Here is a 23471-nt window from a genome sequence, read left to right on the forward strand (position 1 = left end):
GTCCTCCTCAGTTTCATCAAGTAAGGTTTTGTCATTGTTGATGAGTATTCCTCCAATCCTGATGCCGCACTCCTTCTCATAGATCCCAGCTGACAAGATGATCTGTTCTGCATATAGATGGAAGAAATATGGAAACACAATGCATCCCTGGTGTACACTCTTCCTGATTTTGAACTATGCAGTGTTTCCTTTCTCTGTTCTGACTATTGTCTCCTGGTCCAATTATAGGTTTTACATAAGCACAATCAAGTGTTATGGGATTCCTGTTCTTCTGAGAGTAAATCACAGTTTGTTGTGATCCACCCAGTCAAATGCTTTTGCATAGTTGATGAAACATAGATAGACATTCCTCTGGTACTCTCTGCTTTCAGCCAAGATCCATCTCACATTAGCTATAATATCCCTAGTACCACAGTCTCTTCTAAACCCAGTCTGCACATCTGGAAGTCCTCTGTTGAATTGCAAAGGAGAGAGGGACCTTATGGCCACAAAGAAAGAAGAGCCAGGAATAAACCAGGTATCTCTCTGCTTAGAACTTCTTAGACTGAAGGGAGAGAGAGAGAGACAGGCAGACAGTGCTGTTACATGAGAGACAGCAAGAGATAGTGAGAAGGAGAGGCAGAGAAGCAGTAACAACATATAGTAACTTCTGATCCTGAATTGTAAGCTACTACTTATCAATGATTGTGAGTGTTGACTGTGAGGTCTCTGTGGCCTTTACACTAAATCATCAAACCTAGCAGAAAAATAAAGAGTTCAATGTCATGCAGTTGGTGTTACAATTGAGGGTTTTAAAAAAAAGTTTGAAGAGTACAGGTATATATGACTTCTTCAAGTTATCAGCTTTTGTGCTGATGCTTTTCCCCCCTCATAAGCTTAAAGGAGATCAGATTCCTCTTCTACCAAGCTACTTTTACACCATGGGGCAGTGCCAACCAGTCTTATAAAAGACTGCCTTTAGAAGCTTTCAAACAGTAGCACGTCTTGAGATCATCATAGTTTAAGCTCGTCTCCAGCGTTGTTGTTGTGTGTCATCAAGTTAGAACTGCCTCATAGCTGACTCTCCACTGGGTTTTCAGAGGCAATAAATCACACAAGACATCACCCATCTTTCTTCAGCAGCTGTTATATTTGAACTGTGTGCCTTCAGGTTAACAGCACAACTTCTTACCACTAGACCACCAGACCTCCCAGTCTTCAACATATAAAGATAGAAACTCTTTGATTTATTCACTCAGATCAGGTTTTCAAGGACTAAGTCATACTAAGCAGACTCATATTCTAAAAGACTAACATGTAAACCAGACACTAGTTTATTGTTTCACAAAGAGAATTTACTTTTTCCAAAGACTTAAATATTCACAAGCACAATCCAGGATGGTTCTTCTCTAGAAGAGCAAACAAGGGAAGACGTATAAAGGAAAGAAAGGTTGACAGATGGGTGTTGGAAGGCTTACCATTTGGGGAGCCATTCCGTCCAGACAATGATAGGCCCTGGTGAGTCACTGGAAAACTAGAAACTCAGTCTTTCTCTCTCTCTAGGTGAATTTTTGTTAAACAAAATTAAGTAAAATTGGCTCCATTATAGTTGTCTTCAGGTCAGTCATAATTCAATCTTAGTCAATCATTCAAAACTTTATTATTTCAACAAATGACTGATTTTACCTATTGTAATTTTTTGTTCTAATTTGAAGGATCTGTCAGTTCCTTATATCAAACAATCAGAATGGAATCTTGAGTCTCTCAATATACAGCAAAAATACCTATATAAATTTAGAGGGAGGCTTGCAAATTATAGCGTGAGGGCCTAATTCAGTCTGTTTTCCAATGTGTAAGTAGTATGTTACGAGAACATATTCATTCTTAGTGTCAATAATTACTTTACATATACATCATCAAACTTGAGTAGTAACCACAAAGCCTAAAGTTCTTAGTACAGAACTTTACAGAAAACATTTGCTGACTCTTGGTGTAGACAGTGTATTTGTCATCTTCACACCAAATTATTTTTCTTACCAATGTCTGTGCACTTTGCTCAATTAGCTAGTTTTTAATGTATTGTTAAAAAGGACTGAATTCTTAGGTGAGAACATTATGTTTGGTTCCAGTAAGGGGGAGATTTACTGGAAGCACAGTAACTGTTCAAAGATGCTTTGAGTATCTTTGCAAGAGACTAAAATATGCTTGTGATTGTAAGGATGACACAGGATCATTCAACATTATGTTCTGTTGTCCATAAAATCCCATGAGTCAAAACTAGTTAACTACCACCACCAGCAATATAGTTCAGCTGCACCCTCCTCAGGTTTGGAATTCTACATCCATGTTCACAGATGCTCCTTGGGTATTGATTCCAACTTTTGGTGATGGGGAAAAAACCAAAGCAAAACAAAATAATCAATGAATCTAATTGTTATTGTTGTTGTTAGATGCTGTTGAGTCAACTACAACTCATAGCAACAATAAATCTGAATCCTGTCCTGTCTTCATCATCTCTGCCACATTAGAGTCAATTGTTACAGTCACCGCTCATTCAGAGTCTTCCCCTCCTTTACTGACCCTCCACTTTTCCATGCATGAGGATCAAACTGAGGAAATCAGCAGTGAACAAAGATCCTTGACCAGATTTAAAAGCTGTCAAAGATAAAAATTCCTAAGGAGAATCCATCACTATTCTATTAATCATTCACCTCTTGGAGCTTCAGTTTTCCAACATAAAATTAAGGAGCCTAGACTTCATAAGAGGATTGTAGTGAGGGCCAAGTTAAAGAAAATAAGGAACATTTGCTCTAAGATCATGTACTGTAAGGTATTTTGTAAATGAGGAGACTACAGTACCTTTTAGAAAGCACTGCATCATATAGTTTCTGTCTAGTAAATAATCAAAACAAGACAGGATGGCCTGTGTAATATTGATAAAATAAATTTTCTGTCTCCAAATTTCCTCAATTATAACCAAAAAAAATTTTGGCACCAATCCCTCAAGGCTCCCACCCACAAGAGGCCAGCCCTGTAAACAAGACACAGCATTAAGCATTCTACTAGGGATGTCTACCTTCTCCTGCATAGAGACAACATCTCTGCGGTCTCCAAGCTTAAAGCAAAACTGACAGTGAACTCTTTGTAACACATCTTGGGCATTAACCCAGAATGTTTATGAGACATCTTCAGGAACCCAGCTGTATTTCAGTAAGAATAATAAAGGTTGCTACTTTGGGCAGAGGTGATCTGTATGCCTGAAAGAGTTGTGTGCCACAGAGCAATCAATGATCTCTTGGCATCATCCAAGCCTCCTGACTTTGTTGATAATCAGATTATTGTCTCTGGAGGGAATGGCACCTGGATAATTAATGTTAGGGTCACTGAGTATATATGGAGCAAGGACACAGTGCATGTAGGCAGGTAAGTAGGATGAGTTGGACACAAGAGTGCCCAAGTGTGACAAACCAGTTGCTATGAAGGTGACATCATACATATCAGAGTGGAGCTGCATTCCACAAGATTTTCCAAGGTTGACTTTGCAGAAGTGAATAGTCAGGGCTTTCTTCTCAGGCCCCTCTGGCTGGACTTGGATTTCTCACCTTTCAGTTAACAGTGAACACGTGAACCATTACATACAAGTGTGACATGAAATGTGAGAAATTATGATATTTTGTATGTGTGTGTGGCAGAGCTGGACATAAATGCCAAGAGCTGGAACATGCATATAGGATACTGTCAAGGCCAATGAAGCCCTGCTATCTGTCACACTTCCAGAAATACCCTCACAAGCTGTGTAATCCTGGTCATAGACTTACTGCCCCACCATCACATGCAGGGAGATGTCCTTCTTGCCACATTAGAATTGGGTTTGGCTGTGCGGCTTGCTTTGGCAGATAGATATGTGTGAAATGGACTACGAGGCAATCACAGAGAGCTTAAGAGGCATCTATAGGTTTTTGCTCATCTCTGTCTGTCATGAGTGGGCTTTGCCCTTAAGAAGCCTGACTTTATAAGCCTAAGTCCCAAATAGAGCTCACAGGACAAAACCAACATGGCTGACACCCAGGCCATGTCTCTCAATCAGGCACTAGTTACTGTCTCCTGCTGAGCTCTTGAATCATGCTTATGCACCATAAAACATAAAACCCCAAAATCAGAAAATGATTACAGCAAGTGTCTCAATCCCCTTAAGTAGTCTTTTCCAGGAATAATAATGGGAAGACTAATGGGGCATGCTGCAAAGGATAGTTAAAATAATTATGAGTTAACCCTCGTAAAGCACTTAGAAGTCTTCCTGGCACATTGAAAACCAACTCGAAAGCATAAGAGTCAACTTGGACTGCAGGGACGCCATGGGTGTCAGAGGACTAGATAGTGGCTATTTTGCAGAGGCAACGGCCAGATTTTCCTCTTGAGACTCCTCTGGGTAGACTGTCAGCATGCTGGCTAGCCAGAAGTCTCTTCCTCTCTTTCTCATTGCCTTCTAGTAACAACCAACTAACAGCTGATCCTCCAGCAGGTTTTCAGAGGTTGTCAATTTCATGAGAGGAGATTGTCCATTTTTCTTCTTCTGATGGATCCCAACTGCCAGAGAAGTGGGCCTTTGGGTTAGCAGCACAACTCCCTACCCACTATGCATCCAGAGTGCCTGCAAATGACACATCGTGTTTAGTAGCATCTATCAAAATGGGTGAGCTGGCGGCCCAGCTGCACTCAGGAGTTTGAGCACACAGTGGTCGAGGATGAGGAAGGTGGACAGGAGTAGGTGGAGGGACACCCATGTGGCAGCAACAGTGTTTCAGCAGTAGTACTCATGGATGTGCCCGCCCCCCAGGGCCTGAGAGTCCAGGCTGGACCTGGCTGACAGGAGCCTGTCGGCCTCGTCCAGGCCGTGGCGATATAACCCCTCGGAGCCATGGTCGCTGTGGCCCAGCCTCTCCAAGCTAATGTAGGCCCTGGTGACCTCAGTGGGCCTGCGGCTGCGACACTTACGGCAGCGTCTGCGGAGGGCTCCACAGCACACGAGCAGCGTGAGGGGCAGTGCGATGACTGCAGCCACACTGCCCACCACCACGTTGATGAGGCGCTGTGTGCTTTCGGCGTCCACCACCTCGTCAGTGGAGAATATGACGCACTGCTCCTTGCGCGGGGCCAGGCCGCGAGCACACACACATGCCACGTACTTGGTTCGTGGCGCCAGCCCATTGATGGTGACACTGGTCTCGCCAGGCTGTAGGGGCACTCGCAGCATGTCATGCTGTCCAAAGACGGCATAGAGGACGCTGAAGACTGTCGTGTTTCCAGCCTGGGGAGCCTTCCACATCAGGGACACACTGTGGTACGTGTCCCCCACCACCTTGAGGGATCGTACCAGTCGTGCCTCTGGCCTCGGGGGGCCCTCACCTGGCACGCTGGTCTGAAGCTCCTGTGTGGCAGGTGCAGGGGTCCAAGGGGCCAAGGCTGCTGACTTGAGGACATGCCTCGCCACCAGTTTGTCGTTGTAAGCGGCATCTTCGGATCCCTCTCCTGTCCTTGCCCGCAGAGGCGCAGAGTCCTGATTCTGCTCTGTGGAAGCCTGGACCTCAGTGACAGTCAGGGACACAAGCATCTCAGAGATGCCCAGGAGGTTCTTGGCCTGGCAAACATAGTCTCCGGAGTCTTGATAGGACACTGCGGACAGGCCCAGCAGAGCCCAGCTGGTACCGTCCTGGGAGACCTCTTGGTGCACTGTAGGGAGAAAGAGGATTCATAGGAGAAAAGAGGCACGTCCCTCAAGGGCAGGCTCCCACAGGAGTGCCTGCTATCCTGAGAAATGCTGGCCTCCTTCTGTCTTTCCATGAAGATCCAAGGGAAGCAGGATTGCAAATCCTGAGGAGTAGCTGGAGCCCAGGTAGGGACAGCACTTAACAGATGTGAGTTGTTCCAGCTGTGCTTTCCACAGTACTGGGATTCCAGGGAAGTGAGCCCATTGGACTTGGGATAGATCAGGGAAGTGAGGAGAGGTCGAGGGGAAGCATGTGCCCTATCCCCAGCCACTGCCCTTCAGCCACACCCTCTCCACTTATCTGCTTTCTAAGACAGGATTCCATGTACAAGTTTGTCAACTGCTTTCACATCCACTCTCCTGGCACAGTGGTTTCCAATATAATTGCAGGAGACACAGAAGGAAGCTGAGAGGTTCTCTGATCTGATGCTAGAAAAGCATTGTTGTTTACCCTTCTCCCACCTTAAGGGTGTTTAAGACACAGCAGAAAGGGTGCCAGGAGTGGGCTGACCCATTTTATGAGGATGACAACTCCTTCATCTATGAGTTGTGAAAAGTAAACTAACTACACACTTCACCTCTCAAAGCTTCAGCTTACTCACATGCAAAGTAGAAAGATAACCAGAATGCTTACTAAAGTTCAAAGCCCACATGTGCATAATGCCCTTAGCACCATGCTGGCATTCAATACACAGCAAGTAATCAATCCATGTGGTGAATTGTTCTCATGAGGGCCTATCAAGTCAGCCTCAACTCCTGCTGGCCCCGTGTGTTCCAGAACAGACCTGGTTGGTAGGGCTTCAGCAGCTGATCTTTGGAAGTATAAGAAGACTCGTCCAAGATGCCTCTGGATTAATTCATACCTTCAGCTCTTCACTTAGCAGCCACATACGATAACTGTTTGTACCACCAAGAGACTCCTGGAGTTACTAGCCTGATAGTTACAGTTGGAAAACCTATTATAAACCCTAATACACCGACATTTGGCTTCCAAAAGCCCATTTTTTTTATCCTATCAAAGTGAGGATAAGTGTCTGACAAAATGGCTGAGGGGATGAAATAGGGCAAATGCTATTAATTGTCAACCTCAAAGTCATTGTTCCAGGCCCTGACTCAGGTGTGGTCTGCCAATTCCCCTTAGATGGATATTCAGCTTGCTTAGGCTACAGCCTTGTCCTGGCCCCAGCTAGCCAATGATCACCGTCCAGCAGGCCCTGTGTATACCTGTGCCATTGAGCAGTTTCCCGTTGGTCCTCCTCCAGCTCATCTCAGGCCCAGGGACTCCTGTGGCCCCACAACGAAGCAATGCTGTGCTGCCCACAGGTGACCTAAGGGTAGTTACACCTGGGCGGAGCTCTGGACCCCGGCACTTCCTAAGTTCCAGCTGGCTGAAGGTCACCCCAGCCAGGCTTTTGGGGCTGGCACACAGCAACCTGGACTCAATGAAGGCCAGATATGGAGACCAGTCATCCATAAAGTGGGCTAAGTCATAGAGCTGGCAGTCGCACACCCACGGGTTGTCTTGGAGCCCTGTCAGACAAGAGAGAAAAGGCAAGATATGAGCCCTGGGGATTCAGACCCCTCCACATGGAAAGGACCACAGGGTTAGCCCTGAACTTGAGGCCATCAGAACCAGCCTCCAGGCCCAGCTCCTCGCCTAATTAGCCAGCTCTGTGACCTGCCCTTATTCTGCAGATTAAATGTGTGTCTTATTTCCCTTTGGGAGTTGTTTTAAGTATAAATCTTTCCAGTGAGGACCAAAGACTACAGCCTTCAGTATAGAATACACCTGACCACAAAGAAAACTAAAATATGCACAGCTGAACAAATAAATCATGATAAACAGATACAATATGATGGTCAGATTAGATCTATAATCAGCAGTGGTCGAGGAATCAAGTGTTGGGCAAACCTGTTTAGGAGGGACCTCTTTAAAGTGTTAAAGAAGGACTAATACTCTCTAAGTATGGTGTAGTTGCTGTTGTGTGCCGTTGAGTCACCTGCGACTCATAGTGACCCTATGTACAACAGCCCTAAACCCTGCTCTATCCTATGCCAATTTCACTGTCTCCGACACACCTACCCCCATTACCCCAGTCACTGAATCAACCTACCTCATAAAGGGTCTTCCTCTCCTGTGCTGTCCCTCCACCTCCCAAGCATGATGTCCTTCTCCAAGAACTGGTCTTCCTTGCAACATGTCCAAAGTATGTCAGACAAAGTTTCAGAATCTTTGCCTCTGAGGAGCAATCTGGTTTAACCTTCTCCAGGATGAACTTGTTCGTTTTCCATGGTATATTCAATATTCCTCCCCAACACCACAGAGCAAAAGCATCAATTCTCCTTCTATCCTCCCTAGTCATTGTCCAACTCTGATGCACAGCAAGTGATTGCAAAGACCATGGCCTGTATCAGACACACCTTAGTCTCCATAGTGACATCATTGCTCTTCAGTACTTTGAAGAGCTTCCTAACAGCAGACTTTCCCATCACAAAATGTCTTTTAATTTCCTGGCTGCTGGTGCCAAGAGTGTTGACTATGAAGCCAAGCAGACTAAAGCTGTTAACAATCTCAATCTCTTCACCATCTATCCTGATGCTGCCAGTTGACCCAGTGGTGAGAATCTTCATCTTCTGGATATTGAGCCTCAATCCATACTGAAGGTTGCAGTCTTTGATCTTCTGCAGCAAGCGCTTTAGGTCCTCCTTAGTTTCAGCAAGCAGGGTTGCGTCATCTGCATAATCCACCAATCCTGATACCACACTTCTCCTTATAGAGCCCAGTCTCCTGGATAATCTGTTCTGCTTATAGGTTGAGAAGATATGGAGCTAGGACACATCCCTGGCATACACCCTTCCCAATTTTGAACCATGCAGTGTTTCCTTGCTTTGTTCTGATGACTGACTCTTGGTCCAAATATAGGTTTTCCATTAGCATGATCAAGTGTTCTGGGATTCCCATTTTTCTCAGAGTCAGCCACAGCTTGTTATGATCCATACAGTAAGACGCCTTTGCATAATCAATGAAACATAGATAGAAATCCTATGGTACTCCCTGCTTGCAGCCAAGATCCATCTAACATTAGCTACAATATCCCTGGTACCACACCCCTTCTAAAGCCAGCCTGCACTTTTGTCAGTTCTTTGTTGAGGTGCTGTTCCAGTCGTTTTTGGATAATCTTCAGCAGAACCTTGCTTGCATGTGATATCAATGATATTGTTAAATAATTTCCACACTCTGTTGGGTCACCTTTCTTTGGAATGGGAACAAATATAGATCTCTTCCAATCAGTTGGCCAAGTGGTTGTCCTCCAGATTTTTTGACACAACTTGGCGAGTAAAGGATATCAGATATACCAGAAGAACAGTACGTGTCGTAGAGTACAGACAGGATGCTCCTCAGAAGTGAGAATGGCAAGGCTTCAAAATACATATGTCTCCAAAGAGCACATCCATATCGTTCGTCTACAGCGTGGCTGATGGATTAGCAGCTCAGCATCTAACCGGATACCAGCAGAGCCCCAGCAGATAAATGGTAATGTGCTTTCATGGCTTTATGGAGCTCTAGTATTGCAATGGCTAAGAACTCTACTGTAGACTACAAGTTTGTCAATTTTATTTACACCCTCACAAGTTCAATAGGGCACTTTTGTCTGTCACTGTGACCACAATCAACACAGCGACCACAGGTTTGGCGTTTGGTTTTCTATACACATAATAGCAAAATACCTTCAAGATTGGCAATTATTGCTGCCATTCTCAAAATAATTCTTGCAGCCCACTCACCCAGCTGTGAAAATTTCTGCAATCATTCCAATGTCAAACCCCAATTCTAAAAATGCTCCACTGACCCTTGACCTCTGTGCTCTAAGCCTAAATGACACTTGTCATATCACTCTAACAGTGAGGAGGGTGCTTGGAGCCCTCATGCCATTGACACAGGCTCAAATGGGGGTAAGAGGAGGAGGAGGGAGCCAGAAAATTCAATTATGCCACATAAAAATTACCATTGGCTTCTACCCTGTCAAAGAGCCTTATACATACTGGAGGCAACAGTGTGTTCTCTCCACTAAGACAACACATTCCTGTTCAAATGTGGCCATATCTGAAATGAAAAATTCACATTCTTAATGTGGGTGGCATTCTTCTTCTGCAGACCTGTTATTATGTTGAGTTATTATTAAGCTGTTATTATTAAGGTGTACACCTTTTGCACTTGCATATGTTTGGAAGGGACATAAGAGGACTGGGAGGGCTCACTGAGGGTTGAGGGCACAGATGCCAGTCTAGGTTTCTTTGGAGCACTAGCTGAGGGGCCATGTCCTCCTCCACCTCAGTGCTACTCTGACCCTTGCATAATGCATGTAATTAATCTGCAGCCCAAGATTCATCACTGCCAAGCTCTGGTGGTTCACTCCCTGTACTTCATCCAATCACAGCAAGGTTCTGGGGGAATTCAGGAGACAAAATCAGACAATACTGAAACATTCAACTTCCAATCTTGTCAAAGTCAAGCACTGTGGTCATTTCATTTGTCCACTCCACGAGGGAGTAGATTTCCACCTTTTTTTCACAGCTGTATCTCAGATCGAGAGCAGGGCCTGCACATGGGCAGACAATCACTGATGAGTGATGGGTGAGAACATGCGTAGCAGTTTAGAAAATATGAGGCTGGATGTAAACATTCCCTGTGTGTGTTTCTTGAGCCAGCGTTCCTGCTTCTCAGCTCTGGTCCTGGAAAGAAAGGTACGATGTTCTATATAGCATCGTAGGTGTTAATCTAACAGAAATAGCATAAAGGTCCATTCAGGGAGGAAAGCACTGCTATAGAACAATGCAGAGTTTAGAAAGGAAAAGAAATCCATTTCTAATACTTTAGAATGATCTGCATGATGTGTTTGGGGTGAAAAATTTACTACTGGCTGATATATACAATACAATAAAAGCCTAAATAGATGCAAATATGTTTTGTGTATTTATTTGTATGTATATACTTATATGTAAGTAAAGGTCAGTAAAGCAGTCATACAAGTCAACAGACTGGCTACATTTTGGGAAAGGGAGAAGGATTTGAAATAGGAATAGGAGACGGAAGGGAATGTAGCTTTTCCTGCTATTTCAAATGTCCACATATATCCAGGGATGAGTTACATATTTAAAGTTAATTTTTCAGAATGGGTAACACCCCATCTACCACCCTTAGGGCTGCCAGATGTCTCAGACAGGCTGGGAGGTCTAGTTTAACTGGTAAGAACAGATCATTCACAGAGGGGAAATCCAAGAGACACAGGGGTGTCTGTAGTTTTATGTTAACTCGTTCTACAGTGGACTGGGACACCAACTCCCCAGAGCTCCTTCCTGGTTGCATGACCTTGAATGCATCACAGTCCCCTTATTTATAAGGGTGAGTTACTTTTTTTTTCTCTTGTTTCTCGCTATTGGGATAAGGCTGCCAGATTTAGATGAAGAAAAAAAAATAATGGAACATTCAGTTAAACACACAAATAGTGCTCTGTGCAAGTATGATCCATGCAAGGCCCTGACAACACTCAAAAAAGGCTAGAAAAAGACATCTATGGGAGGGTGGCTAGACGTGGGTGGACAGAGTTCCCTACCCTGTTTCTAGAAGTGACCATTCTAAATGTTTCTTTCTTGAGAAATTTTGTGGTCTCTGGACAGGTGTTTCACCAGAACCCTTAGGATTCTTTTGACATGGATTCTGCCCTCATACTGGACCCAGAAGGAGTCAAGAGGTTTTCCAGACACACGTCACCAAGAGGCTTCTCAAAGCAAGGTCCTCTCCTCTGATGCCCTTTCTACTTCCCCAGTCTAGTTTCCATGTCCTTATAGTTCTCACATCCTTATAGTCCCCATGTCCTTATAGTTCCCACATCCTTATTCCACAGTGAAAGGAGCACAACTAGATGAATGGTGCCACCACTCACAACTCCCAGACTTGTTCAACTGCAGAAGAAAAGATTATATTTGTGCTGTAACATCCCAGGGTGGTGTGAGTGCCTGAAGGAGCACAGACAGACCAGAAAGACTGAGTAATGAACAAAGGGCACAGATTGTGTGCAGAGTGCTCAGAGCATCCTTCATAAGAGGGTTTCACAGGCTCTGGGTGCCACAAAAGTGAGCTGTGACAGAAGGTTCACATGCTCTGGGTCTTTTAAGAGGAGGAGGGCCCATGGGGAAGGAAAACAAACTAAGAGAAAGAAAGGAAAGATTAAGGAAGGGAGAATGGAACTGTGGTGGGGATGATCACATCTGCTGGCCCCTGGGGATCTCTGGAACTGAGAGCCTCAGGTTGTCCCAAGAGGCTAAGCCTTTAAATGCAGCACTCATAGGCTTTGAGTGGCACCTCCTCCAAGAAGAGTATGTCTTGGGGCAAGTGCTCTGCTGCTGAGACAGCCCCTGGCACCTGATGGGGCCCACAGCACTCCTAGTCTTTCTTCAGTGGGAACCACGGATTTCCGGAACACTCAGCACAGCCTTTCCCCCACTTTAGTAAAAGCCTTTTAATGTGGTCATTAGCTTCCCTTAGCAGAAGCTGAGGTAGCTAGAAGAGGCAGAGCTGGGGTTTGGACTGCAGACATCTATCTCCCTTGCTTCTTGAGATCTAAACCTGATACTCTTCCTCTCCTTCAGTCTCCACTCACACCAACCAATGAACCAGAACTGTTACTGGAGAAGGACAAATGAGCCTGAGACAACACATCCCCCCCTTACCTAGGATCAGCCTGGTGTGGTAGCCAGGCAGGAATGATGATGTCTGTCGATGGGCCCAGGTAGCCAGCAGCTCCTGTGGGAGTCTCATCAACTGGTTGTTGGAGAGGTCCAGGAAGGTGAGGTTTCCCAGGAAGTGTGCAGCCTCCTTTGGCACAGCAGCCAGGCGGTTGGCCTGTAAGTCCAGCAGCCGCAGCTGGGGCGCATCTCTGAGAGCCGCCCAGGGGAAAGTGACCAGGTGGTTCCCAGGCAGCCTCAGCTCATGCAGACGCTGCAGGCCTTGGAGCATGAAGGCGCTGAGGTCTCCAAGGGCATTATAGGGCAGCCACAACTGTTCCAGGCGGCCCAGCAGTCGGAAAGCTTCCTCGGGCAGCCTGCTGATAGCCGTCCTCTCCAGCTGCAGTCGGCAGGTGTCCAGGGGGATGGAGGCTGGGGGCAGGGTCATGTCAGGGTCATTGCACACCACCGTCCTGGTAACATACATAGCAGAAAATTGGCATGGACTCCTGCTGGATGGCCATCCTTTCACCTTTTGTGAAGATAGCCTGACACTGGACTCCAGAGATCCTGGAGAGGGGTCAGCAGCAGCACATCCCCCTGGGAGCTTTCTGGGGCAGGGGATGTCATAGGATCCTGGGGATGCCAGGGGCAGACTATCTGGTTCCATTCTCAGGGCTGCAGTGCCAGCATGGGGTCTTGTCGTTGGTCCCACCTCCCTTCCTGAGTTGGTAGTATACCAGGTATTTGGCTATGTGAAGCAGGTACTACACTGTTAAATCATTCCTCACTTCCTGTAGCCACTTTCAGGAAGCTTCATTTTTAAAAAAATGTCTGAAGTAGGAAACCTGTGTTCTCTCTGACCCTCAAGGGAGGTAATCAGGTGTCCCAGAGCTGGACTATATGCTTCGCTTCACTTCTGGATCTTTGGCTTTCTGGTTGTGTGACCACTTTGTCTTGGTTTCCCTTTGGTGATAAACACCACTTCCCAGGGCAGCATGGAGTTACATGCAGACTCAGCAAGTGTCCATCACCCTCTAAGCCATGTAATACAGCCATCATGACCTCTGCCACTCTGGGATGCACCTGGCTGGGGGGTCCTCTTAGCTGATGCTTCATTCAGCATCAACAAGGATTTCTTAGACACTGAAACCTGAAAGTAGAGAAATAAAGAAGAAACAGCCCTGCCTTCAAGGAGCATACAATGTGTACTGTGCTTTATGTGATCACCGATGGCAAGTCATTCATATAAAGGAAGAGCCAACAGGAAAACTCCCAGAAGAAGGCAAAACTTGGTGGCTGGGCATCAGGAGTCCAGCCCTTGCTTGACCCCAGTTCCATTAGAGTGTTTTTCTGCTCTCTCTGGAGAATGGGTTTTCCTTCAGCAAGGAAGTTGCTTTTTAGGAATGCCATTATCTGAAATATTATTAAACGGCAGACCTTCTTATGTAACAGGTGGGCCACCAGAATTGAAACAGCATGATGGGTTTGATTTTCTTGTAAACACTGTCCACAGAAAGGTGCAGATATCTGCACCTTTTCATGTGCTCCTCATACACAAGAAACTCCTCTTAAGTGATGGATTCTGACCATTCAGGAAAGTATCACTCAGTCCCTCTCCCCACATGGTGTGGAATCCAAATGCAGTAGAAAGAACAGGTAAGGTGGGGATATTTTCAGACTATTGGGGAGGTTTGAGTGCTGCATGGAAGAAGGGCTGTTTGTGGGTGAAAGAAGAGAGTTGACCTGGTTGAGGAGAAAAGGTCAAAGTAGGAATCATGGAAACTAACAAGAGGCCCCCACAAATCATACCATGAGCCCTAGAGTACCAGTTGTGCACAAGAAGCATGACACACATCTGTCCACAGCTCAGGTCATGCTCTCCCAGTTGCTCATGGTTTGGGGACATGGGAGAAAGTAGCTACCCAGATCAAAGGTCTAGGGTCTCCACAGCCCACATGGTTGGCCTGATGAAGGACTTGGGTGAATCACACAATCTGTGCATCTGACTGAAGCTTCAGGCATCTACAACCTTTAACGACCCACTCCCTCACAAGATCACCATGTAGATGGCCTTATGCATGCCTGCCACAGGATTGTCAGGTGCACTGACAACTGCAAGAGCTCTAACTCCAGAGGGACACTGTGTGGCATATAATTTCTCCATCCACAGTGAACTCTGCTGCCTGGAGACAGAGTCAGACACCCTGGGTCCCAGGACCAGTTCTGACACTGAGGCCAGGTGACCCAGAGCCCTTTGAGTAGACTGTGTGTGGGATCCTTATCACCTGAGTCACACCATTCTTGAGCCTATTTTCTGGCCCACTAGGGCTCTACTACATGAGTTTCAGCCTTGGAGATCTGGGCCCCACAAGGGGCTCTTCCTTGTTTTTACAACATAATAGGAGGTCCCTGATTTTGGTAGAGGTATCTCTGCCTTTGCCTTCCATCACCCCATCAATCCTGCAAGCATTGCAGGGTCACTTAAAAAGTACCTCTAGTAACACTGCTTCCCAGATCAGAAGTCTCCAGTGGCTCCCCAGCATCCAAGACTGGGACAAGGAACGATGAGTAACAGAATGTTAGTAAGACAAGGAAAGGCCCTAAGCCAGGACTGACATGTCAAGCCGGCTGAAAAACCTGAGTTTTCAGCAGGTGGACAGAAAAAGGTAAAGAAAAATGGTTGAAGAACAGCTGGAGAGATGAAAACAGTGAACTGTAATGGGAGAAGGAGTTTCCCTCACTGCATACCCATTTGGGGAAAGGCCAGAGAGGAAGGGGAGCAGGGAGTTGCTCTCAAGGGTTGAGAACAAGGCAAGGACACCAGGGAAGGTCTAGCCCACAGTGAATGACAAGTCTTGAGGTTGCTAATCTTGAGCCAGAGGAGACCCAGAATGTTGGCATGTGGAGTTGATACCTCTTCTTGGCTGTGGTCAGAGAAAACACCAGGACAGGAGTGGGTGTTTGAAAGAATGGAGAGAGATGCAGACAGGAGATGGAGACAAGGAGACAAGAGAAGATAGGGACAGAGGGAAAGGAGGAATATTTCAAGAAACTGCATGCCTGGGGCCTGGAGAGGACTGAGGAAGGGTTTCTAAAGTGTGGATCCACGTCTCCTCCTAAGAAAGCTCAGCTCTTGCTTGCTGATGGTAGTGCCATGCATATCACTCCATGAAGATCTCTGGGCCACAAAGACAGGGAAACAGGAACCTCATCCAGTCATGGTTAAAGAGCCTGCATCACAACCTCCCTACCCTGCCCACTGGAAGAATAATGGTCCAGGCCACCCTCAAGCTCCCAACACCATACCTGGCCCTGCTGCCATCACCCAGCACTTGGATGCTGCAGCTGCACTGTGAAGGGCAGGAGCCCCAGGTCTGGAGGGGTCCTCTGAGCGCTAGGAGCAAGAGCACGCCCACCATCACCCTCATGGCTCCAGGATCACTTCAGCCCAAACAGGGCCTTTCTCTGGCTTCCTGGTGCTGCCAGCCTTGCAAGTCCAGCTGTCCACTCATCCCTGCAGGCCCGCCTGAGGCCCCAATAAACACTGACAGGCTGGGGATTAGAAGGAGTCCTGGTCCCAGCAGTCACCAGCTTACTGCTCCTGGAATCGCTCATCCCATGTGTGGGGGTGGGTCCTCTTCCAAAGCAGCTCAGTCAGGGTGCTCAGAATGGGGCAGGTGGGCAGCCTCTTGGGGGCAAGTAGCTGTTGGATAGGGCTCTCTCCTGCAATACCACACAGCTAGCCAGGCAATTGGGAGCACAGACAAGCTGGATGCTTAGGTCTGGGGCAAATGGAGATGTAACTGGCCTCTCAAAGAATTTTTAAAATTCTCTTCCAGGGACATTATCAAATGGTGATCAAGAAATTGGAGATTGAATGAATCTCTCTAAAGATAATGAGGCATTAGGAAGTCCAAACATGAGGCCAGACTTGTTATTAGGTATTGTTGAGTCTGTACTTATTCACAAGAGCCCTAAGTGCCAGACGGAACCCTTGCTCATCCTTTACAATCCTTGCACTTTCTGCTGTGCCTGGTGGTGCAGTTACTGTGCCAATTACTGTCATTGATGGTCTCCTTCTCATATGTTGACCTTCTCCTTCCAAGCATATCCTCCTCCAAAGACTTAGTGCTCCTGATAGTATGCCCAAAGTATGCCATCACAGCTAAGCTACAAGGATTTAAATCCAAGCTCCTCCAATTATAAGCTATGGTTTGACTGAATAATAGAATCTCTCTTTGCCTCTTGTGATAGTCAAGGTTGTGTCAGTTTGATTGCCTACAACTCTCTGGTTAGCAGTTATGTTGTTGTTAAGAATTGCCATGTCCACTGTGACCCATATTGACCCTATGAACAATTGATCTGAACAACCCTTTCTATCCTGTGCCATTTTCATCATCTCTGACATACTCAAGCACACCATTATGGTCACTGTGTCAATCCATCTCACTGAGGATCTTTTATCTATCAATAGTTACCTATTGGCCTGGTGGTGAGGATTTTGTTTTCTTAGTGTTGAGATGCAACATTTATTGAAGACTATTTAATCCTTGTAGCAAGCATTTTAAGTTCTCCCACTTTCAGCAAGCAAGGTTGTGTCATCTACATAGCACAGGTTGTTGAAGAGTCTTCCTCCAATCCTGATGTCACATTCTACTTCATGTAGTTCAGCTTCTCAGATGATTTGTTCAGCATAGAGATTGAATGAGAAAAAGAACAGAGAGAGGATTCGCCCTTGACACATAACTTTTCTGATTTTAAATTATGCAGTGTTCCCTTGCTTTGTTTGTACAAGAGCTTCTTGGCCTAGCTATAATTTTAACATGAACACAATTAAATTTTCCGGTATTCCACTTCTCAATGTTGGGCATAGCCTGTTGTGATCCACACAGTGAGATGTCTTTGCATAATCAATAAACATAGGTAGACATCCTTTGGCTATTCACTGCTTTCATCCAAGATCCATCTGACATCAGCCAAGATACCCCTGATGCCATTGCTCCTTTAAAATCCAGCCTGACTTTCTGGCAGTTCTTTGCCTATGTACTGTTCTAACTATTCTTCAGCAGAATCACCTGGAGGTCTGTCTGCTGTTTTGACAGCTATAGTGTAGTCATACTCTGTACAGGATCTCTTATGTTGTAATAATTTCCTTGGTGAGATCTTGGTATAATATCATCTTTTCCTTGGTGATGCCTGGTATAATCACCTCCTTGAAATCTACTATGAGCAGCCCATCAGTCTGCATTGAGTATATGTGGACATCTAGGGAAATTCTCTTGGTTTTTTCTGAATCTGGATGCGTTATCTGGCTCTTCATCATCTGCATTCCAGGTCCTGGAGTTTGTGTCAGCAATCTGCCTACCTTGTGTTGTCAGACTCCTGCAGTGGCAAAGAGACTCAGAGAACATCTCTCACCTGAAGGAAAGCTTCCACCTTCTACAAAGATGCCAGATATTTCCTTGAGAGAAATAATGTCTCTCCTTGTCCTTTCCCTCACTTCTCTCCTTTCCTCCATTTCTCTTTCTTCTGCCTTCTCCCACAATCCCTCTTTTCTCTCTCACACACCCTTTCTTCCTCCTCTTTCTCTTCTCCCTTTCCTCTTTCTCCCCACTCCACTTCTGTCTTCCATTTTCTCTCTCTCCCCCATCTCCCTCTCCTCTTTCTCTTTCCCCACTCTCTCTTCTCTCTACCTCCTCTCCTTCTCTCTTTCAATTTCTCTCTCTCCTTCTCCCTCGCCCCTTCTCTCTCCCACTTTCTCTCTCTTCCCCTTCTCTCTTGCTCTCTTTTTCTCTTTCCCTGAACCTACCTTCCAACACACTTGGAAAGGAGGGTTCCAGAGAAGTATCTCACAGACTTGTTAGAAAAGGCACTTTGTTTTCCACTGTTGCCCCATCCCCAACCACATCTCACCATGCCCCCCAGAGTCTAAGGCAGGGATAAATTCAAGCAGCAGAGATCATCTTCTCTCCGATCCTTTCCTTCAGTTTAACATAGAGGCTTTGCCCTCAACATACTCTACCAGGCTCACTCCTGGCCTTTGAAGAAAGTTCCTGTCATAGTCCAGGCTTGACAGGTAAAGCTCAGAAAGGTATGGCTGTTGTTTATTCCCTGGAACCCTCAGTGTCCATATAAAATTCCAGGCTCTGTTTCAGGCCCGTTTTGACAATCTTATCTGCCAGTGACATAACTATGTCTCCCCAAAAGTGTATGTTGAAATCCCCTGTACCTGTGGCTATAAGCATCTGTAGAACAGAAGGGATTTGGGCCTTCTGGTTGTTGTTATAATTATGAATGCATAAGAGGTGAAAGTGGATGCTAAACCTAATTGCTTCTGAGTTATATAAAGACCAAGATACACACATATGGACACATTCACTCATGAGAAGATAGATAATACATGAGGATTATTTTCAAGTCAAATAATCAATGAATGGGAAGGAAAGAAAGAAGGAGGAAAAGAAGGAAAGGGAAGGGAGGAAGGAAGCAAGGAAGGAAGGAAGGAAGGAAGGGAGGGAGGGAGGGAGGGAGGGAGGGAGGGAGAGAGAAAGAAAGAAGATAATTGTCACAGCTCATATCCCAATTCCAAAAAAAAATGTGACCTGACAGAGGCCTGCTAAAGTGTGTGACTTTAAAATCGATGTTTGGCAATGGGTCTGTGGGCTGGCCTGGGGCCTAGGGCCTTGGAATCTCCCTCCACTCTGGAAGTTGGCTGGCTGGCTGGCATCTCGATGGCAGTAACTCATCTTGGTGGCATTCTGGTAAGGGAAGTTTCTGGGGTCCTTTTTGTTGTGTGTTACTATTTTTACCCCTCAAAAGTGGGTGGTCTTGAGCCTCAGGTGTGATTTTAAAATCCTGTAGGGCTCTTGGGCTACGGCCCTCAGGCCAAATTTATTAATTTTAGAAGAATATTCTTTTAAAGACACTGCCATCATTTGTCTGTTTGCTGTACTAAACAACTTGGAGTTGCTGTGATGCTGAACACTACTCCATAGTCATGTCAAATACCATAATGGTTACCCATTATGTACAAGGATTGGATGAGCTTCCAGACTGATTCATGCTGGGAAGCAGGAGTGACACCCACTTCCTAAACTAGATGCCTCTGAAAACTCTACAAACTCTCTTATAAATGTACAGAAATGGTGTTAATTATAGAACAGAGTTCATGTCTTTTGTGCAAAGCTTACTCTGAGTCATATTCAACTTGACAACACTTAGCCACTGCCAAGTGAGATTAGTGCTATTATATCTGGAGGAACATTCTTCCACTTTGCACATCACTCTTTGTCAATGTGCTGTATGAGGTAACCTGAGTTTTCTATGGTGCTGAACCTTGTGCCATGGGGACATCAAATACTATAATGGTTTCTCATTGTGGACAGTGTTTGGTGGAGCTCCTAGTTGTAAAACAGGTTGGGAAGCAGGAGTGACACCCACTTCCTAAACCACGTGCCTCTGGAAACTCTATGAACTTGGAGAAACAATGAAAGCTATGGAAAGATGTTAGGTCTTTTGTTAATAGAGTCATTATGAGTCAACCTCAATGGCAATGAACAACAACAATAATCATTAATATTGGCTAGCCTGGAGGCTCTTATGGAGTTGTTTGTTTCACTGTGGAAGATGATTTCTCACATCTTAATGAGGGTCATGTAAGGAAGATGTTTGGTTGTGCAATTGGTTTTTTTCTCAGAAATTAATTTTGGAATGAACATTCTTTAAGTGGTATAGCAGTCATCTATTTGATGTAGTAAAGTAACCTGGAGTTGCTGTGATGCTGAACACTGTGCCTTAGTATTGTCAAAACCATAATGGTTACCCATCATGGACAGTGTTTGGAGAAGCTTCCAGATTCATTCAGGTTTGGAAGTAGAAGGGGCATCCACTTCCAAAACCACATGCCTCTGGAAACTCTATGAACATAGAGAAATTATGTTAGTTATAGAACAGCATTCAGGTCTTTTGTTCATAGGGTCATTGTGAGTCCTATTTGACTTGGGGGCACTTAATCATTGCTAAGTGAGACTAATGTTGTTATATTTTGGAGGAACATTCTTTTTTTTAACAGATGTAAACTATTTATTGAATATTTGCCACCAAATATTGTTAAATACATTATCTTGCAGCATATCGCTTTCAAGTTAAAATGTCAGAAACAAACACCAATATTTACAATTCTTTTAAGGAATGTTATATAATGACACATTAAGGCGTAAATTCTTTTGGTTTATAATTCTTAAAAGAACGATAATAGCAAAAGTGATGCAAAATCTTCAGTGTGAGATTATGATTAAGCTACATTTTACAAAAATATGGTGTAAGATGGCAATAATCCCATTTAACATCCTGGATTAGGTCCCTTCAGCAGAGACTGATAATTTATACAGTCAAACTTTAAAATTTACAGATAAAGGCAGTTCAATACTGCCAGTGAGAAGTATGTGTCTCTTAACATATACAACTTTCAGGCCACAGTTTTGAAGGTCTGAAGTATCAAGTTGGTTTGATGAATTAGTCGGTTGGCACTTATAAACACATTTATTGCCTTGCCATCTTTAAAATAGGTTTTCAGAGTATCACTGAAGCTTTTGGAGTACTTTACAAATTCTTTCTTTTGATGTTCAAGTGCCCTGCGATTCTGGTATTGGTATTTCTTGAAGACATTATTCATTGTATCAAGTAGTTCTTTTATTGCACTGGCTATGTCCTTGATTGTCTGCAAAAACCGCACTCGGTCATTGATCTCATCTGGGATCTTACTGAGAATTTGCTTAAGTGCCCGCGCCTTTTCATTTAGGTCCTGGAATTCGGGTTCTGGTTATTCAATCATATACTCTTCTACGTCATCAGCTGCCATACGGAGAAGGGACTCTGTGAAGTTAACTTCTACACTTTTTTTCTCTAAAATTTTCATAATGATGTCTTGTGTGAGACCTGGATTTTCTTTTTCAGCCTTAATGAAAGCTGCTCTCAGTGTCTGAGCTGAAGACAGATTAACTCGTTCTAGGTCATTAAACACAGGATACATAACTGCGTAGAGAGGTATAGAAACCAGGGAAGTGGTCTCAGCTTCATTCTTCATCTCTTCCATTGTCATCCTCATTCAAAAACCAACTACAGGAGAAAAAGAAGTGCTAAAATGCAGAGGAATCTTCATTCACTGCAGTGTTTCTTCCCTTTTTTTATGACAAAAGAATGGGGCATGGGACATATACTGACCGGCAGCCGGGGCCCTGACTCCACTTCCCACCTTTGGAGCCCTCTCCAACTCCCGGATCAATTCACTCCAGCGACGCTGGAAGGACCCCAGGAACATTATTCTAAGTTGTACGTCAATCTTCTGTCAATTTGCTGTCCTGGGTTTGTTGTGATGCTGAACCTTGTGCCATTGGAGTGTCAAATGTCATAACAGTTGCCCAAGATGGACAGTGTTTGGTTGAGCTCTCAGTTTAAGACAGGTGCCTGAGGAAACTCTATGAACTTGGAAAAATGACAATAGTTATAGAAAGGCATCAGGTCTTGTGTTCATAGAGTCACTATAACTTGTGCTCGACTTGATGGCAATCAACAACATCATTAATAGCATATGCAAGCAATAGCCTGCTAAATATTATCCCAAAACTACTGGAACAGCAAGCACATCAGTAGAATACTGCCAGATGTGCAGCCTGGGTTAAGAAGAGACCCTGGCACTAGGGATATTATAGCCAATGTCAGATAGATCTTAGCTGGAAGCAGAGAGTACCAGAAGAATGTCTGTCTATCTGTATTTCATTGACTCTGCAAAGGCATTTGACTGTATGGTCCACAACAACCTGTGACTAACTCTGAAAAGAATGTAAATACTAGAACACTTGATTGTACTTATATGAAATCTATACTTGGACAAGGAGGCAGTTATCACAATAGAGCAAAGAAACACTGCATGGTTCAAAATCAGGAAAGGTATAGAATAGGGATTATCTTATCTCTATACCTTTTCAAACTATATGCAAAACAGATCATCTGGGAAGCTAGGCTCTATGAGGAGGAATGTGATATCAGGATTGGAGAAAGACTCATCAATAACCTGCATTATGCAGATAATACAACCTTACTCACAGAAACTAAGAAATACCTGAGGCATTTGTTCCAGAAAGTCAAAGACTGTAGCCTTCAATATGGATTGAAGCTCAACATTAAGAAAACAAAGATTCTCCCCAAAGGGCCAATTGACAGCATCGTAATAGATGATGAAGCAATTGAGATTGTTAACCACTTCAGTTTGATTGGCTCCACAATCAACACTCATAGTACCAACACCCAGGAAATCATAAGACTAATTGCATTGGGAAAATCTGCTGTCAGAAATCTCTCCAGAGCACTGTTAGTCTGGAGACTAAGGTGTGCCTGATCCAGGCCATGGTCTCTTGTCAGAGAGCTGGACAATGACTAAAGGTAATAGAAGAAGTATCAGTGCCTTTGAGTTGTGGTGCTGGAAAATAGTACTGAATATACTATGGACTTATAAGAGAACAAACAGGTTTGTCCTGGAGATGGTGAAACTGGGCTACTCCTTGGAAGCAAGGATTTTTTTTTCTCACAAGAAAAAATTCAACTTTATGATAAATATTAAAATAATGCTAAAGTAAAAAGAATTCAGAAAAGTATAAGTAAATGGGCCAAACTATATCAGAAATAAAATGCATCAAAAGAAAGTACACAGTGTCTTTTATCAAAACAGAATTCAAAATGGCACCAATGACATACTTCACATCTTTCACTCATGGGGTGACAAATTTATTGTTAATATCTAGAATCCTAAATTGTTGTTGATTGCCTTTGAGTCGAGCACGACTCATACCAACCCTATGAACAAAAGGCCTGAAGTCCCTCTACAACTATTGACATGTATCAAAGTTTATCGAGTTTCCAGAGGCTTGTTATTTAGGAAGTGAATGCCTCTCCTGCCTCTGTGGTTAAAACAGAACACTGACAAGTAAAAAATAAGTGT

General features: G+C 44.5%; 1 protein-coding gene and 1 pseudogene across 1 annotated transcript; both read right to left on the bottom strand.

Moving 5' to 3' along the window:
* Positions 1-4780: 4780 nt before the first annotated feature.
* Positions 4781-15903, bottom strand: LRIT1 (leucine-rich repeat, immunoglobulin-like and transmembrane domains 1). Its single transcript, XM_006901018.1, has 4 exons — positions 15782-15903; positions 12479-12945; positions 6971-7276; positions 4781-5709 (listed from the first exon to the last, which is right to left on the bottom strand). The coding sequence occupies exons 1-4, from the start codon at positions 15901-15903 to the stop codon at positions 4781-4783; spliced, it is 1824 nt and encodes a 607-aa protein (XP_006901080.1).
* A 5039-nt stretch (positions 15904-20942) lies between these two features.
* On the bottom strand, positions 20943-21581 carry LOC102856576 (annotated as a pseudogene).
* Between the last annotated feature and the right edge of the window lie 1890 nt (positions 21582-23471).

The sequence above is a fragment of the Elephantulus edwardii genome, unplaced genomic scaffold, assembly GCF_000299155.1.
Source record: "Elephantulus edwardii isolate Elephantulus edwardi_28Jun2011 unplaced genomic scaffold, EleEdw1.0 scaffold00305, whole genome shotgun sequence".
Taxonomy (NCBI): Eukaryota; Metazoa; Chordata; class Mammalia; order Macroscelidea; family Macroscelididae; genus Elephantulus; species Elephantulus edwardii.

Coding starts and splice junctions, on each gene's coding strand:
- LRIT1 (XM_006901018.1), bottom strand. CDS start 15,903: ATGAGGGTGATGGTGGGCGTGCTCTTGCTCCTAGCGCTCAGAGGACCC. Junction 7,277..12,478: donor CCACACCAGGCTGATCCTAG/GTAAGGGGGGGA, acceptor CTTGTCTGACAG/GGCTCCAAGACAACCCGTGG. Junction 5,710..6,970: donor GAAACTGCTCAATGGCACAG/GTATACACAGGG, acceptor TTCTCCCTACAG/TGCACCAAGAGGTCTCCCAG.